This window comes from Pipra filicauda, unplaced genomic scaffold, assembly GCF_003945595.2.
Source record: "Pipra filicauda isolate LSUMZ 115617 unplaced genomic scaffold, ASM394559v2 scaffold418_size605597_pilon, whole genome shotgun sequence".
Taxonomy (NCBI): Eukaryota; Metazoa; Chordata; class Aves; order Passeriformes; family Pipridae; genus Pipra; species Pipra filicauda.
The window spans coordinates 376,472-394,768 of record NW_024104552.1 but is presented as its reverse complement, the minus strand read 5'-3'; the positions used below and the strand labels follow the sequence as shown (position 1 = coordinate 394,768).

The 18,297-nt window shown below is 37.8% G+C and overlaps 1 protein-coding gene across 2 annotated transcripts in view; it reads left to right on the top strand.

Moving 5' to 3' along the window:
- The window catches only part of CEP85L (centrosomal protein 85 like), a 144,279-nt gene that overhangs the window by 113,857 nt on the left and 12,125 nt on the right, over positions 1 to 18,297 (top strand). For both annotated transcript variants that reach the window (XM_027716299.2, XM_027716300.2), the window contains exons 4-7: positions 4,810 to 4,931; positions 14,047 to 14,164; positions 16,179 to 16,355; positions 18,074 to 18,226. In XM_027716299.2, coding sequence (XP_027572100.1) covers positions 4,810 to 4,931; positions 14,047 to 14,164; positions 16,179 to 16,355; positions 18,074 to 18,226 — 570 coding nt within the window. The remainder of the gene's footprint in view (positions 1 to 4,809; positions 4,932 to 14,046; positions 14,165 to 16,178; positions 16,356 to 18,073; positions 18,227 to 18,297) is intronic.

Below are 18,297 nucleotides of genomic sequence, written 5' to 3'. Positions count from 1 at the left end.
CTGTTGCTTTTCCTGCATAAGAGCTACTAATCCTGTTATATTTTGCCTGCAAAAGGATGAATGATCTTTCAGCATTGTCTGAATTAAAGGAGCTGTTGTGAGCTGAAACAGCCTGATGTTAGGAAGAAATCTGGCTGGGGAGGAGGAGTGGATAAATCCTTTTTTTCCTTACCCAGGGTGGGGAGCAGAGTTCATCAGTGACTGCTGCTCTGCCTTTACAGATCTAATCCTTTTCCTATCACAGGTGACTGAAAAGCAAGAGGCATCTCTGTGATAATAGTGTATTTGGGCTTGCTGTTGCCACATCTGATTGTTCTTTCTCCCTCATCATCCGGTGATGTGGTAGAGCAAGTGCTGTGTCCCTGAGGCACAGCCTGTGGGGACACTCATATTTGTTTCCTCCACCAACAGTCAAAAAAAGGAATCGTTTGTGCTCCTGCTAACATTGGTTGTGCTGATCCTATGCCTTGGATTAGCTGTGGTTGCAAGGAATTCTCTTTCTGTTGAGTAATAACTATAAAATGCAGTGGAAGGAGAGAAGAATGATCCCTACAGAGAGAGGTTTATGATAGTGTAGGCAGTGCAAGCAGTTGGCCAGAAGGGATCATGCACTTAGCCTAACTCTTGGTGCTCTGCTAGTTGTTAGTAATGGACTGTGAAATTTTGCAATTGTAGTATAGACAGCACTGAATTATGTAAACTACACCTTTCACAAAAAAACCCCCACAACAACCTTTCAAATGCGTTGAGCTTTCTGGTTTTTGGTTTTTTTTGAGATTAGCTATTATATTGACATTTTAGAACTTCACCTTTACTTCATGATACAGCATGTTGCACACAGGATGCTGTGCTACTCTGTGTGCTGAGACACCAAACTGCTTCAGGCAGAAACTATGAACATGTTTGGAGAAGATAATTTTAATTAGCACAGTTAAAACCCCAGCCATATTTGACTTAAATTATCTAAATGTTGTTACACTCTGTCCAGAGAAAAATTGTTTTCCCACTGATAAGAAACAGTGTCTGATAACAGCAGTGTCTGTTCCACCAGTAAATATTTGCATATAGGCTAGTACAGCAAAGATTTCTTCTTTTTCCCAGCAGCCGACTTTGCCCCAGCAGTGACTTGAAGCCCTTGTTAAAAAACAAGCTAGTAAGGACCTTTGGATGCCAGTGTGCCATCTGTTCTAACTGAACAGATGTTCTCGGGACAGGGCTGATACTCTTGGAAGAGGTGCCAGGTGACAAAAATAGATGTATTTTGTAAGGCAGATAGAAAAGAATGTTGTGTCTTTCCAGCTGGTATTTTGTTTTGTAGTTGTGGCAGATTCAAGTTGAGAACTCAGAGTAGTGGATGCTTTCTAAATATGAGCCATAGAAGTGTATCTTGCTCTCACTATTTGGTTTGATATCCCTAGGAGACAAGATACTCAAGCGTAAGAGGACTGCTTGTGTGTTACCACGCCGTTCAAAGCAGCTAGGAAGCTGTTTGTAGTAAACACCAGGTGCTCATAAATGACTGAAGTGTCTTGTTATTTTGGGAAGTGCTATGAAGTATTTTTAATATATTTTTTTTTAATTGGATGAACCATGATATCAGAAACAAACGTTTTTGTTGCTGGTTTCATTTGTTCGGAGTGAAAAATTGAGGCACACAGTTATAATGCAAAAGTAAAAAATTATTTGTTACGTATGTGTATACAGCATGTATATACTCCACAGGATTAGATATATTCCAAACTTAAAGCATCTCAGTAAATCACGTAAGAAGGCTTTATGTATTAGATTAAAAAAAAAACAAAACAAAACCTAAACACAAAAACCACCAACAAACCAATACACTATTGTGAGCATTTAATTGACAAAATACTACTCTGTTCTTAGCTTTGCAAAACTCATTGCCTTGCTTTTCAGCAGCAATAATATTTAATTGACTTGTATAATCACTTATGTACCAAAGTTGAAGAGTTTCTTTCCAATTTTACTGCAAACTATTAAGTTTGTAGAGGTGCTAGATTGAAGTAAGGGGCTTGCATTGAAGAACTTTCTTAGAGAAACCACTGATGACTTCCAGAATGTCTTCACTTAAGGTGGGTTCATATTGAAATAGTTGTCTTTAATCTCTTAATTTTTATAGCTGAGTCTTAGAGACAAAATTCATCCTGCTCAATAAATTGGTTTGGCTTTATAAATCCATATATTTCCTGTTCATCATGTCCAACCCTTGTGGGTTTTCTTTTGAGTAGAGATGGAAATTCTGGCTCTGAAAAATAACGATATAATCTCAGCTGCATTAAGGACTAGTTCTTTCTTCTTTTTCGACTGTAGTGTAATGGTGTTGAGGTGGATATAGAAAAGCATTCATCCCACTGTAGTGGGAAAAGCAAAGGAAAAAATTTCATGACACAAAATACAGTGATAGTTCCTGATATCACTTTACACTGCATGACAGGACATATGTCACTAAGAGAGGCTTACACTGAAATAGGTTTGTGCTGGTGCCTCTTAATTCAGCCAGTCATGTGTATAACTGTAATACAGAACAATATGTGACAGTCCCAAGGTATTCTGTGAGCACCCGAAGATAACTTTGAAGTTACCTTGTCTGGATGGAGCAATCCAGGCAAAATAAATTTTAGATTCCTTAAGCCTTAAGGACTTGTATTACTTACAGGAAGAATCATGACTTGGTATCTTTCCTAAGTTTTATTAGATCACTGCCCAAACAAACAAAAAAGCTAAAGTGATACCACCAATTTAGGATTTTTTAATGCTAATATCGATCACTGTGCACGAAAAATGAAGCAAGATGACTGTTAAATCGATTAACAGCTGAGTGGTCGATCTTAATCCAAGCAGCACTTAGCTTTGCCATTCCTTGCCTCCCAGGGGAGTGCAGTACCATCTTTTAACATAACTTCCTTGAACAAGTATAGGATTAATGGATTGACTTACTAGAAATTGCAGATGTGATAAATTTTATTGCCCCTAAACTTTCAAACCTAGTTGTATCAGACACTTTTTTAGGGGCAACAGCTGAGAGAATTTTTGAATGTTTGCTGTGCTTTTTATTGCTTGTGGAATGTACTCATGAGTGAGCATGGAACAAGATATATTAACCATATCAGTGAACTATTTTAGGATAAAACCTGATTTTAATATTTCACATTTTACTTTTCCTCAAGAAGCACTATTTATCCAGTCAATGTGTCCTTTTCAGTAAAGATACAATACTTGATGTTGTCTGGCAAGGAACACACTCAACATTCTTCGTGCATCTTTGGCCAGAAATTGGCATGCATTATTTGATGTGTAGAAGTGTTGAGTTTGAGGCTTTGGGTTTTTTTTTAATCATTCATATCTCATTTTACTATTGAAGCTATCCAGTTCATTAAGCAAAAGAAATATTCCCTGAAGGAGATAAATTGGACTTGGGGGCGGGGAGTGAAGTGGGGGCGTAACAGTCTGGAACGATTTTTAGAAATAATAAGTCTTGTCATCTTATCTGGGTTTAAGTTATAAATTAAAAGAGGAAAGATGTGCTTCTGCCCATTTTTTCTCAACAGGCAAGCAGGAGTTTGAACTGAACTAGACTGAATGGAAAAAAATACTTTCAGAGTTACAGAAGAGGCCATAGTTGTGAGGAGTTGGTTCCTGACTTCAGCACATCATGATATTGGGATTTAAGCAATGAATTCTTTGCTTTCATTGTTACAACTCACAGTAAAACTTTGACCAGAAGTGTGGACTGCTTGACACTTGTCTAACTGATTTTAATTGTTGATGATATGTCTTGGTCTTAATAGAGTTTGTTGTAATTTCAAATGAAATTTAAAAAATTGTAGAGCAATACAAGTAAAAATATCTTGAAGTCTATTTAAACTTTAAAAAAAATACCCATGTTTTCACTTTTTTTTCTTCTGCTCTCTTTCAAAAACATAAAAGACAACATAGTCCAGGATGCCTCCCAGATAATAAAAAGAGAAATTTTTTTTCAGTGATTCAAAAAAAACCTGATGGGAGATTAGATGATACCTGATGGCAGCTGATGCTGGGATCCCTCAATCTGATCACAGAAACTCTAGCTTAACCCTTCCCTTATGTGAATTCCTGATACAAATATTTATAATAAATTTGTAGTAAATGCTTTCTTCATTAAACATCTCAGTTAATTTTTTACTTTGCTTCCAAACTGCGATGTTGTTGGTTCATATTCAGTTCAGTTGTTGTCCTCAGTTCATTGTGAGACACAGAGCCTGGATTTTGTGAAAATGAATAGAAAGCCTGAAACCTGTTTAATCTTGGAAATTTAACGAGAATTATATTCCCATATTATATCAGAATTATACTCCCATATTCTGTATTTTAAATGCACAGAGATCAAGGGAAGTTTCTCTGTATTCTGCCGTTACAAATGGGAGTTGAACAGGTGAATGGTAACTGTTACCTGCAGTTACCAGCAGGTCTAAAGTTATCATCAAGCTATCTTGTTTGAAGTGCTACAAGAATTGCAGCATTTTGTGGTGTTTGTCTTAATGATGTACCTAAATTCTAAATGAGCTTTTCATTCAAACTGCTTTCAGAGCTATGAATTCTTTAGTAGAGAAATGATGAAATCATTGATACTGAAGTTTGTTTCAAGAAACTTGTTTATAAATGCAGTTGTTATATACAAAGCAAATCTGAATTAAACTTAAAAAACAATTCTTAGGTTTCTGAAAGAACAAACCACTTAGTAAACACCCTAATACCTAGGACATTATTTACCTTTACTGTTTTGGAGGCTAATCCTACAATTATTTTACACAGGTTTCACCTGGAACATCTCGTCCAAGTTACCCAGCTACCAGCTATCAGGACTCCAGCAACTGGGAATCTCTAATGAAAATTAAAGAGGGGCTGCTAAGACAGAAAGAGTTTGTGATTGATCGGTGAGTAACCTGCTCCTGCTCCATTCATTAGATGAGATGATGTAAAAGCTACAGTGTAAAAGCTGACTTTCGGGAGAGCTGCTTACTCATACAGTTGTTAGGCTTCAATCCAGCCACTATTTATGTGCAAATACGTGGGAGCTAATCCTTGCTAGGAGAGAAGACTGGCAGCTGGCTAAAAGTCTTTTACAAAGTTGGAAATGTATTTAGGGGGTTTAATGCCTCTGGAGTGGAAAAGGGAAAGTGATACCAAGAGTCAGTTCTGCTGTCAGCTTCCCCTCTTAGCTTCTTCCTGGTCTGGGAGTTTGTGTCAGACATTTTTCTGCTTGTACAGATCTTGCAGGTGACTTGCAAGATGAAAACTGGTCAGTTGCATGGTGCTGATTTGCTTTTCCATGACAAGTACAGGAAGGCAATATATTTGATGCCAGTTCATAAAGCTTTGAGAAACTGGCCTTAGCAGTAATGTTCAGCAGTAAAATCCTATTCGGACACTGATACAAATTGTTCAAATAATAAAATATAAAATCCAGGAGTAAATACATAGCTTCTTACTAAAATTGCTGTCAGTCCGAATGGGCCTCTTAATGAGGAAAATATGCTTTTAATAAGAGCCTGAGCTTAATGAAGACTACACTAAAATAGATGTCACCAGGCACTGCAGAGTTTGGATGTAAGACATTTAAGGAGGATATTTTTATATTTGACATAATGGTAATTTGGCATAGTCTGTGTTTCAATAATAAACTCTTGGCTCATGGCTGAAAGAAGAGTGATTGTTCTGATCTTGATATAGTTGTGCTCTTGTTATTGATAGTTTGCTCCACAACACGAGGAGAACTGTGTAAAGCAGGTGATCACAGTAATGTTAGGCATCCATTATGAATAGTTTTATATTTCATTTAGTAATTTCTATCTTTTTATGGGTAGAGATAGGTAACTTGGGCATAACTTACTTTGGGACCAGGAGAATTACACTTGTGCAAGATCTGTTCATTCCATTATTGCAACAGAGAGAGGAATTGCAGTAGTATAAGGTGTTTCTGTCCCTTAGTAGTCTGACCAGTAACTCTGCTGGCATTGCACTGTTGAAGGTTGGGATCCTCTTCCCCAGTGGGATGTGGGAGGTTAGTGTGTGTTTACCTGCTGTGGTGGTACACAGTGGGCACACTGCCAGCTCTCCTGCGGGGGGTGGTCATCTCCCAAGGGGGTAAGCAGTTAAAATGGAAACATCCTTAGCTGTTGTTTACATCTCCTCTGTCAGAGCCTTTTGATCTGCTGCTTAGATCTGCTGTCTGTATTACAGTGGTTTTTTCAGGCTTGCTGTATCAATAGCAGCAAACCTGCAGCCTTCCTCCTGGGGCCCAGGCTGTCAGCAGCCTTTGTGAGTACATGGCCCTTGATGTCTGGGGCAGTCTTTGGTGCCTCTGCTGAGCTTATGTTCCTCTGCACTCTACGTGAAGGCTTGTTCCACAGTGGCAACTAAAAATGCAGTTCGTGTTGCTCTTGTTACGCTGGAAGTGTGTTTGCAGTCAAGGGTGAAGTTTCTGAAGTGACAGTTTGTAACCTGATTTCCTGCTAACATTACTTGATACTAGTCATGTTGAGGAAGAAAAGCTGTTTCTTGACATCCAGTGGCAGTGTTTTGTTCTTTTTTTTTTTTTGTATAAGTCATTATTTTTGAGTGTCTTAATGATGGTGAATACAGTTCTTTCTAGATTTCTGACCAGAAGTCAGTTTAGATCATTTCTTTTCATTCAGCTGAAATGGCAAAATATACTCTGGAAGCTATTGAAGTGACACAAAGGCCACTTAGTGATGTTACAGTGTTTCATTTAAGTAGACAGTTGGTGTAAGAGTTAAGCATGTTGTACTTTATAATAATGCAGTATAACAATACATCACAGAACAGGCTCTTTTTTGAATATTGAGCCTCCATTTGGACAAAATACCTTAAAAGTTATTTTAAAATTAAATAAAAACATTTAAAATAGATGGTTTGTATTATTTAAGATTAGTACGAATCGATGTTGCATATTTACAAAGTTTTACAATAGATTCTTAAATTTTTTTTGTTAAAAAGAGGTTGTGTCTTCTATGACAAATAAAAATACTTTTGGTTTCACTCATGAAGCTGCTGTGCAAAAATCTTGAAATAGAACTCCATTAAAAAGTACTAGTGTTATATTTATCAGATCAATTATTAGTAAGACTTAAGTGTGAATCCTTTCTTCAAGGCACTAAGTGAAAATTTACCTTGTGGACATACAAAACCTTGCACTGAGATTCAAGATGATATCTGGGAGTAAACCTAAATCTTCCAGCTCCTAGTCTTCCTGATCTTACTTTAAACTTCTTTTCAGACTTTGAATTTGTTTGGGAATAGTGACCTAAAATAAAAATATAAAGTTTGCTAAAGTGTGGTCAATTCAAGATGGTAGTAGTTAAATTACAGAATTTATGCTTTGAGGAAATGGAGGAGGAGTTAGTTTGTTGATTGGGATTAGGTAGTAGGTGTTTGTTGAGAAGGCCCTTTGTACCTGTGGTTCCAATGGAGTTTTAGAAGGTGTCATGTCCTTAAGTCATGTCTCATGCTGAATTTACAAACTGGTAGCTGGGAGATGCCAGCAAGACTTGTTTAATTCTGGGGGAACAGAAGCTCAGGAGAGATGGGTTATGCAGTGGGACAGCAGCTGGCATAGTGCTCCAGAACAAGCTGTTTGCTGCTGGCAGGTACAAGGAGCAGCTGGATAAAAAGATGCACACTGGGAACACCATTCTCCAGCACTTGTCACCAACCTCCCTTTCACCCACAGCGACATTAGCCATTTTTTTAAGGTTAAACACTCTTGCTGGGAATTGTACTGGTGTCCTACTTATGTAGGAGATGGAGGAGATTAACATCACACACCTTGGTGCTTGAATCTGTTCATTAGTAGGGAGTGGATGCTCTGTACAGGGTAGTATCCTTAAGCTGTTCTACCTTTATCTTGTTAAAAAAGGGAGGAAGGGCAGGAGAAGGAAGGCGAAACATGCTGCCTGCTTCTCTTCTTTCCTCACAAAGATAAAAAGGCAAAAAAAATCTGGCCCTTCCAGATTAGATTATTAAACTTCCTTGTTTGGCATTGGAAATCTAACAAGTAGGAATAGTTGCAAGTAAGTTTCAAATAGCTATAAAAACAATTCAAGGAATAATGCTTTCAATGTAAATCATCATATTTGTATACTTTGGCGTGTCACTGGAAATTCAGGCTGTAAGTAGAGTTTTAAAACCCAAACAGCCCCTGGCACCTGTGAATAGAATAAATGGCTCAATTTTTGTTCTGTACAGTGTTGAACAGCAGATGTAGTAGTAGGTAAATTAAAATTGATTTTATTTGTGTAGTCTTTTCACCATAACAAAGGCATTTATTTAAGTAGTACACAGTAGCATAAAGGAGTGGGTTTAAAAGTAGTTTTGGTTTGCTTTTTAAAACTACTCTAGAAGTCACTTCTAATTTAATTAATAAAAACCTGAAATGGTTTTTAAGTCTGCTCTGAAAAAAATGAGGAGAAGATGGTACTTTTAGGAAGTGAAAACGTGGCATAAGGAAGTGAGCCTGCTCTGCGTGCACGTGTCCATGGGATCTCAGTGGCACTTCTTAAAGATGTGTGTCATGTTTTCTCCACATAAGAATTGTTGGTACAGGCCTTGAATGAGGACTTAAGGATTTGTCTGTAAGAGGAAATATGCTGCTGTAACACTTTAGTAGAATGTCTGTCACCTAGTATACGAAAATAATTGGATTATATCATTGCCTTACTTCTCTGGCGAGTTAGGATGTAACACTACATTATGTTTAGCACCAGAGGGAGCCAACATTGTTTGTATTGGTTTAGAAAATTACACCATCACATTTTAATTCTTTAGGTTGCTCCTTTGTTCAGTACATAACAACACTGAAATTACAGTGTTTGGTACAATGGCGAATGTCTCTTGAGACTGCACTGCCGCTGTCGATGTCTCTAGTGTGATCCTGGCAGTGTTTATGTGGCAGGGGCTGCAAATAGGGGGTACATGAATAAATGCTAAATATCTGAACAAATGACATAAGATGCTGAGAATACCATTGTGCATGCAATGTTCTCTTCTAGTCAGCATAAGGGCATTTGAACAGCTTTTTAAGGAAGGGTAGATAGAGAAGTACAGTTTTAGTGAATAGCTGTTATTCCTCAGGGCAAAACAGCATTTACATTCTTAAAACAGTTGCTAAATCCTTAACTTTTAATCCATAGCAGAATTAGGATTAGATGTTTTTACTGGGACAAGAGTATTAAATATTCTTTGCCATATATCAAATTGTCCTGACCTCAGTAATTGACATCAAACTGTATGTGCTCTGGTAATGCTTGTTTTAATGCTAGTGTAAAGCTGTAATTCTTTTTGTTTGGACGGCTTCTTAAGATCTGCAACATTAGCATATCCACTTGATCATGTCTTGACTCCCAAAAGTAGTGTTCCCATCTTCTCTTCAAGGTGAGTTCTGCTGTGACTGGTGGAAAGGTTCACTTAGAACTGCAGTCTCCTAACTTCACCAAAAAAGCAGACTTTATTGCATAGGAAATTTGAGAGTATCTTTTCTCATTAGCTTTGCTGATGTTGGAGTTCTTTGGCATTATCTTCCAAATTCCGGAAAATGTATTCACATTGTTTTTAGGACTTTGTTTACAAAGGATCTCTTTCCCTATCAGTGTTCTGCACGTTTGGACTTGTGGTCCCAAGAGATTGTACCTCTAAAACAAAGGGATATAAAAATTTGTATCTAACTTGTTAAGCAACAAAACAAAGCAGCATACCTCCAGCTGCGGTGTGGAATAAATTGTATCTGTAATAGAGAGGGATCTGTATTGTATTCTACTTTGCATCTCAATTCTGAAGAAGTCTGCCCACACATTTTCACCTAAAGCAGCAAATTCTCATAACCTCGTGACTTTTGAAGGTAAGCATTAATTGTAATTTGATTTCTTATGAAGTTACTAGTGTCCCTTCTGTGGTGGAGGAAGCTCTGTTCTAAAGTCCCTGAGGTGTTTGAAGATACTGGATCTGTATCTTGACTTGAAGTGTGGGATTTAGATTTACGCTAATTAAAGAATTAAAATTAAGAAAAACTTAAAAGTTGAGGGGAGAAAGTGCTACTCTGGCAAATGTTTCTAAAGGCTCTTTCGTATTAAAGTATGGGGTAAAGTGGGCTTATGGAGAACAGATGAATTGGTCCCACATTCAAGAAAATGTGATTTGTTTCTAGATAAATGCATGTATGAGTGTCTGTATAAGCATGTGTCAATGTTTGTCCTGTTGTGAATGTGAGAAAATGATGTGAATGTCAGTTATGTTGTACTAATATTTTTGAGACTTAAGGAGAAGCAATTTGTATATTAAGCAGTTTATTAATGCTGGTCTCTGGAGACAGTCCAGGCTTGTGGACATTGAGCTGAACTCTGTTGTCTGGGATCCCGTGTCCTTTGTACTGACTTGAGTTTTCAAAGGGGATTGTTTGAGCTAAAGGACAGAACTGCACTTGAATCAAAATAGAGATCTTCCCCTCTTCCCATCAATACATCACTCTTACAGCTCTAACTTTGGTTTTACTCCTTTAAATGGATTCAGTTAGTGTCAAGTAGCACCAGTAATTTTCCTCTGAGTTCTAGACAGCTTTGTAAGTAGAGTCACAGGATGGGGGGAGCGTGGCTGCCATTTCATGGGACATAGCATGTTGTCTTCGATGTGCTTGTCTGCAGAGAACAGTGGCACAGGGCATGTGTCCCACCAGAAACAGCCCCTTGCTGTCCAGAGGCAGACAGACTGCAAATTTAGCAGACCCATAATTGAAAGCCTTTTTTGGGCATTTCCCTGCTGTTTTCTGAGCCTGACTTGAAATACAAATGTCCTAGTGAGGTGATGCTCATCACTGAAGCCAGCACTTGTCCTGCCTTTCTCCCTTCGCTGATGAGCAGAAGAAGAGCACCAGCTCTCTCGGTTGCACAGCAGTGCCAGTGTGGGCCACAGTGGAGGTCCCTGTTCCAGCTGTGGCAGCTGGGCCAGGCGGTACCTCTGGTGTGCCATGGAGGGGAAGGAGGCTGAGGAGCTCAACAGAAACTTGATGGCCTCTAGATGCTAAAGGCTGATTGTGTCTGGTTTTGGTTTTTTGAAGTGGTGGGATGATTGATTGGTAATAAGGAGCTTCTGGGGACAATGTTCCCGCTGTAATAGGCGAGCTGTGTTTTTGAGAGCATTTGAACTTTCTACGCTCCCTTTAAATAAAGGGTTATGCAACAGAGTAACAGTAACAGGGATGGGCTAACAGATTATTAAAACTGTCTTGGCATATGAGAGTATCAGTGACAAAATGCATTTGGTATGAAGTCTCCAAAGACTTAAAGGATTGTATGTAAATAGTAAATATGTTTGTGTGGTGTTTATCTTCTCCTTGTGACTGCTGCTGTTTTCAGAATTTTTGTTTCTGAGTGCCATGAGGTTAATGTTGTTTTCACAGAGGTAGTTATGCAGAGAAGTTGAGCAGGATTTACACAGCCTTGAAACATTTCTATGGTGTGTTTTGTTGGCAAGATTTTATAACGGTGGAGAGTTTCATGCTTTGCAGAGTGAAAAGAAGCAAGCTAGTTAAATTCTGTGCTCTGTCTCATCACGGATTAATTTGTCTCACCTTTTTTCCTGCAGGGATTTGGTAGGGTAGGGAAAGGATTATGAAAGGAAATATGGTAATGTAGTCCAAACTACACTGGAAGTTCAAAAATATCTTGAAACATTTACTCTAGGCTGTAGCATTTAGTTTAGGCTACTGAAATCCTGCCTGGTAAAGAAGGCACTGCTAAGTTACAGTCAGCCGTAAACAGAAAATCACATAATGCTTTCAAGAGGTGACAAATGGGTAAATAATTTTAAAGCACATGGAGCAAAGAAATTTTAATACATCTGTCTAGTAAGTAATAAGGTGATAAAAAATTAAAATTTGCTTCAGTTCATAGGTTAGGATAACTCATACTAAGTAATTTTGGTCTCTGTAACCAGGCATGCACAATAGTTGTCAAGGCTTTATATTTTCTCATATGAGTATAATAACTCTTGGGCTTATAAAAGGTCTGTTACAAGTTGAGAGCCTATTCTTTTACCTAATCTTTGAATCTGCTTCTTCCAAAATAAGTTGGAAGCTTTTTGTTTGTAGTGCCATGTTACAGATACCAACCAGAACTGTACGAAGTTTTTCAGTGTTGCATACTCTGTTTATATTTGTACAAGCTTGTTCTGTCTAAATAGTGGAATGGCAAAAGTAAGCCTCAAAATGACCTGTGCTGATAGAAAGTATTTTAAGGCTTGCTATGGAGTCTCATAAATACATTCAGTTTCTTCCTTCTTATGAATCACGTTGAATGAATACTTCTAAGATACTTCCAAATGGCAGCTTATATATACTGTTTTTCCATTCATTGCTGTTCTTTATAGATATAAAAATAGGGAAAAATTAAAAAAAGGTGTTCTGTAGGCATGCATCATGTCTTCTATAACACATCTAGCTGAGAAAAGGCTAACTTCAATATATTCAATATTTTTCAAATATGAAATTCCTCTTATAAACCAAATAATTGGAATACAGTTGACTGATAACTAGCTAGAAGAATATGGGTAGCTAAAATAGTCCCTTTAATTGGGCTTTTTGCATCTTATTTTTCCTATTAAAATTTGCAGTTGGCATCTTTTCAACTAATACATGTTTCATGTTTGTTTATAAATTGTATAATACATGTTTTGTATACTCATAATAATATTTCCGAGATGCTCTTCATAAACCCAACCCTCCCCAATTTTAAAAAAAGCCACAGGCTTTGATCTTTTTTCTATGCTTTGCAGGATTTGCTTTTCCAGTATGTGTGCAGGCAGGTCTTCTCCCTTGAAGTTAACTTGCATTTGCTTTTTATCTCTTTTTTAAAATTGGGTTTAGACATCTGGGTTCAGCATCATGGTTTACAGAAAAGCCAGTCCTACTGCTTGCTTAGAGATGAAACTTTGCAAAACAATTGCAATGCTTGCATGCAAATATATCCTCAGATAAAAAAGAAGGAAAAATGAAAATTAATAGAGTGCACAAAGTTGGTTTTGAGTTTATTGAGGAGGTTGCTCTGTGTGTTTCTGATGGCTGCTGACAACTCCGTTCTGGAGTCAGCTGTTGAGGTGCCCATTGCTCCGTGGAGAGCACTGTACACCTCGCAGGGCTGGGACTTGGGCTAGGGTGGAGACCTGGCTTGTCTTTGCCCTGCAGTCATGCTAGTTCAAGTGCAGTCATGATTTAAGCAGTGATATCATTTGTGATATAATTAAATAGTAATACTGTTTCTGCTGTACACTGGCCAAGCAATTGGTGTAAGAGTTTAATTCTCCTTTAGTACACAAGCACTATTATTTTACACAAATATTTTACCCTAGGGTAGGGTACATCTTGCGTAAAGCAGTTGACTGAGAAAGTCTTAAGCAAAGCAAAAAGAAAGACCTTACAGGAAAGCTGTGCTGACTATCTTATATAATAACCTTTTCTTCATAAGTCCTTTCTGCTTCCCTTGATTTGTAAATCTTTTTACTGGTTGGAAAATCAGCTCTGGCAAAGAGAGGCTGAACAGAAGTCCAAGTAAAATGAAAGTGTGAGTTTTGTTTGTTTTCATTCTGTTTTCTGTATACTTTCCCCTGCTTATACTTCTGGCCCTAGCATCAAATGACAACAGAAGCCTCCCTCGACCCCCACAGAATTGATAGAATTTTTAAGTTGCATTTCTACAGGATTTGCTTATTATTATGAACTGAGCACAGACCCTTTGGGTTTACTTAAGTGAAAGTCACAAGTCACATGGTAACTGTAGTTTTAGTGTTCATACTCTGATGAGGTTCCAGTTCTAGTGCTAAATTAGTCTAATTGCAGTCTGGCTGCAGTGGGAAAAAGCCCACAGCTAACACAGATCCAGGATAGCTGAATAACACTGTTAGTGTATTCTTCGGTACAAGTATTAAGATCAATGTTTTTTTTTAATCTCCATTCAGTCCTTTTGAAATAAGATTTGTGTATTACAGGCAAAATCAGCAAATTAACAGTTTACATCAGAAGATAAGGGAGAATGAATTACGAGCTCAGCATGCAAGACTGAGCCATCTTGTGAACTGCGAAGAACCTTACGTGGCTAATTTACAGGTAGGATGAATATTTTTCTTTCATCAAAGTTGCCCAGCAACTGGCACCTCAACGCATGCTCACAATTTACTGCAGGCTAAAATGTAGAGCCTTTGTGATTATTGATGGCTGTGTAATTGCATAGCAGAGAATTGTATAAAGAATACCCTCTTAAGTTTGTAGTTTACCTTATATTTGCAGAAATATAAATATTGTTAAAATTTTGTACATACTTGTTTTGAATGATAAAAATGAGATGGGAATGAGGGATTAGGACACTGTAAGAGTAAGGGTTTAACAGAGTGCATGTATCGTAGTCCTACAGGTAGATATTAGGAGATAAAGTAGATGATAGGAGAGTATCTGAAAACAACTAATGGAAGGTTTTCTGAAGAGGAGGAGGTAGCCCTTTGCATGGTTAGATTGTATCACTAGAATAGATGGAAGAGATGTGAGAAGGCAAACAGACTGGTGGGATACCTTTTGACAAAACACCTGAAAAGGATATGGATTAGTACTCCTAGGGAACACTTAGTCTGAAAGGGAACGTGTGGTGGTATTTTGGCTATAATTGTCCTAACTTTCATCTAACTGGCACCATTATCAAGATAGCGTAAGGATGAGGTAGCATAGGTTAACCAGGAAATGCAGTTTGAGGATTGTGGCTGCTTACAGCACACAAAATCTTCAGGCCTTGGCGTATCTAAAAGGCAACTCAGCAAGAGAGTGTTAAAGGAAGATATGCAGAGAAATAGCTTTTATGTCCCTCTTTTATGATGTTACCTTTTTCTGTCACAAACACTGCACTAGGATCTCAGCTAGTGTACTTCAACATGACATTAATTATGTCCTTGGAATAACACAGCTGTACATCATGTGAGAGTGTGGGTTGTGTGACACAGCAGAGAAATGCAAGTGGAGCCTTGGTGTGAAGTTAGGTATCCAGAAACTTTTTCAGGCATCTAGGAATGTTGCTTTTGGTGCTTCCAGATCTTCTTTAACAAAATATTTTAGAATCTGTCTAGATTAAGATTTTTTTGGGGGGGAGGGAGGCAGGGAGAGACACAAACAAAACCAACCAAATAAGAAGCAGTAGTGCAGAAACTGAAATTTTAGCGTACATATCTTAGCACACGATATTGCACTTCAAATAAGGTAGCAGATGCATTAATTTTTCATAATTTAAAGAATTTTGAAAGTTTATAATGTATTTGGGTTCCTGCTTGATTTGTGTGCCTTCTATAAGATGAACTTATAAAAGCAAATCTACTTTAGTGAAGGTTTGAATCTCCTAATGCTTTGCTGAAGGATGTCACTAGTTAAAGAAATTATACAGACAGTAGTTTTAAAGATACCAATTTGTGTTATTAAAAGAATCTTGAAATTGAGAGCCTAATGGGACGCATCTCCTTTTTCATCCCACATGCAGCTGACTTCCATTTTGTGCTTGTCTGTCTCTGGACAGTGGGGGTTGAAGTTTTGGTATACAGAACAGAAGACAGGAAGCCTGAATTCTGATTATAGCTTTATTCTCAGGCTTGTCCCTGCACCATTCACACCGCAGGCGTGATAGCTTTAAGGTTTGCTAGTACTGATGTTCTGCTTTAGAAGTGTCTTTGGATTAAAGCATCTCTTACTTCAGTATCTTCATAGCCATTTTATAGTGGTTTTCTTCCCAGGAGATGGTATGATAATTCAGTGGCAGTGATTTGTTTTGAAAATGCTTTTTATTTGGATTTGTAGGGATTTATTTTGGGAGAAACATCACATCTCTTCCATAAATCTGAGGGGGAAAGTGCCCCTGCAATGTTCTTGTGCATATGTTGTGAATGGTGTCCAGCTTCTTTGTTTTTCTGTTCCAGATTCCTGAAGTACATGCTGTTGCCATGTATTTTAATGTTTGAAAAATCAAACCCCACCCTTCCTGAAACCAAAAAAAAAAAAAAAAAAGCAGGACTGTTTTCTGCTGTGCTTTTCAAATGTAGAGTGGTATGTGTGCGTTCATTTGTATGATTTTTTTATTTCTTTTTGTAAGCAACCACAGTATGAGAGCACACTGCTGCAACCTCACATTTCAGAAAGATCAGCCTCCCACCTTGAGGAGCTTGAGCGAAAGATTGCAGCAGCTGAGAATAAGGAATTACAACTCAGTGAAATTGTAAAACAACTTTCAAACAAATCTAGTGAGGAGAAAAAGAAGATGGAGGAGAAAGTAAGTGTCTTTCATGTTCCATATTTCCTTTTGCCACTGTTTCAGTAGCATATGTTTTGTTTACTAGAAAGCAACTTATTATGTGGGTGTCTGAGCTATTTTCAAAACATAGCTAAATTATCTGTGATAGAAAAATTGAAAGTTAATGATTTTAGATGTTGCTAATGGATGAATCTGATCTCGTAGAGAGTGCATCCTAAAAAGTGGTACTAGATAAAACAGTAACCATGATGACAGTTTTAACAAGGTATCAGTTAAACTTTGAAAAAATGCTACTCAGCTCTAAGAATTCTTGTAGCTTGAAGTATTTATTACAGTAAACAAAATAACATTTAAAAACATAGAGTGTGAAAATTAAATCCTTATTTTTAGCATGGTTTGTAAATGTGGCCCTCATGCTTTGAGATACACTTACCAGCCTGTATGTGCCTACTCTGCAAGAGTGATTTGCTTGTGGCTTTCCTAGGATGTTCAGAGTAGACTGTAGTCTGAGACAAGGATGGCTGTGTTCTTGGAACTGTTTTGACAAGGAGTTTCTTTGCAGGCTGAAGCAATTCCCAGATGTAGTTTTGAATGTACTGACAGCCTTCCATTATTGCAAGCAGGAATGTGCCATTGACCAAGGGGTTAGTAATTAATGTTTTAGAGACACATTGTCACTGTTACCTTCTCTTCTTTAGTTACTGGGTTTAGATTTCTATTAATGCAGATTTAAGGAAGAGAAGCAATATGATACAGTGAAGTATCAAGTGGAAAGACAAAGGAGAATGCATAATTAATCTCAAATTCTGCCTTACCATTTCCTATGAGCCCTGCAGTGTGCTTTCACAAAGAGTAACTTTCAGGAAGGGCAGAAATTGCATACTGCAGCTTCTTCCTTTCTGAGCTTTTAGTGCTTGGGTTCCTCGCTGTGAAGGAACTGGTGTGGTGGCAGTGGTGAGGGCCTGTGCAGCAGAGCTTTTGTCAGCAGGATGGTCTGTAGGTTGGACCCTGATTCACTGCGCAGTCCTGATTCACCCCTTAACAACTGTCCATTTTGTGCATTGAATAAAAAACTGTCAAGGAAAGAGGGCAGGGGGGCACAGTGGAAAATACTTTTCCTTCCTGCCTTTTTTCCCCACTTTTTTGACTTAGGTAATAAAGCAAAGTAAGTAAAGTACCAGGAATGTGAACTAAGGTAACACAATATAAAAAAAAAAAATTTCTCCAGGCTGATGGACAATGGAGATGCCTCTAGAAAAGGTATTTAAGAAAGCATCTATTCCATTTTCATGTCCTCTGATCTCATTGTCAGACTGCATCGAAGTCAGGGTTTTTGGCTTCAATTCTTGTTAGTTAAAGTTTTTGGTCCTTGTATTTGGAGTTGTTTTTCTAGTCCAGAGAAAGAGTGTGGACTAAAATATGTCCTAATCATTTGTTGCATATGAACATTTCCATTGGCAAAAAAGTTAATAGTATTTTAACTGTTTGTGTTTTCAGTTGATAAGGCACATGGATTGTTTTGGGCAGAGGTGAAGCAACAGGGGTTTGAGTGAGGTCACGTGTGAGTCTATTACTTGGAGCTGCTGGGATTAATCATTTTTGGTTTTGTTTTCTGCAGTAGCCAAATGTTTCATGCAGCTGAGAGTACAATTTTTGGAGAGTGACCAGCCTCTGCTTCCAAAGCAGGTTTATTCTTTATCATAATCATAAAACATGTACTCTTTTCTTTCTTCTAGCTTAAAACTAGAGATCGATATATTAATAGCCTGAAAAAGAAATGCCAGAAGGAGTCTGAGCAAAACAAAGAAAAACAAAGACGAATTGAAACCCTAGAAAAATACCTGGCTGACCTACCAACACTGGATGATATAGAAGGGCAGACTAAACAGGTAAGTTGAAGGGAGTTTGGTTTACCTTTTGAAAATATAAATAAGCTGTTGGCAAGTCTTTTACTGTTTCA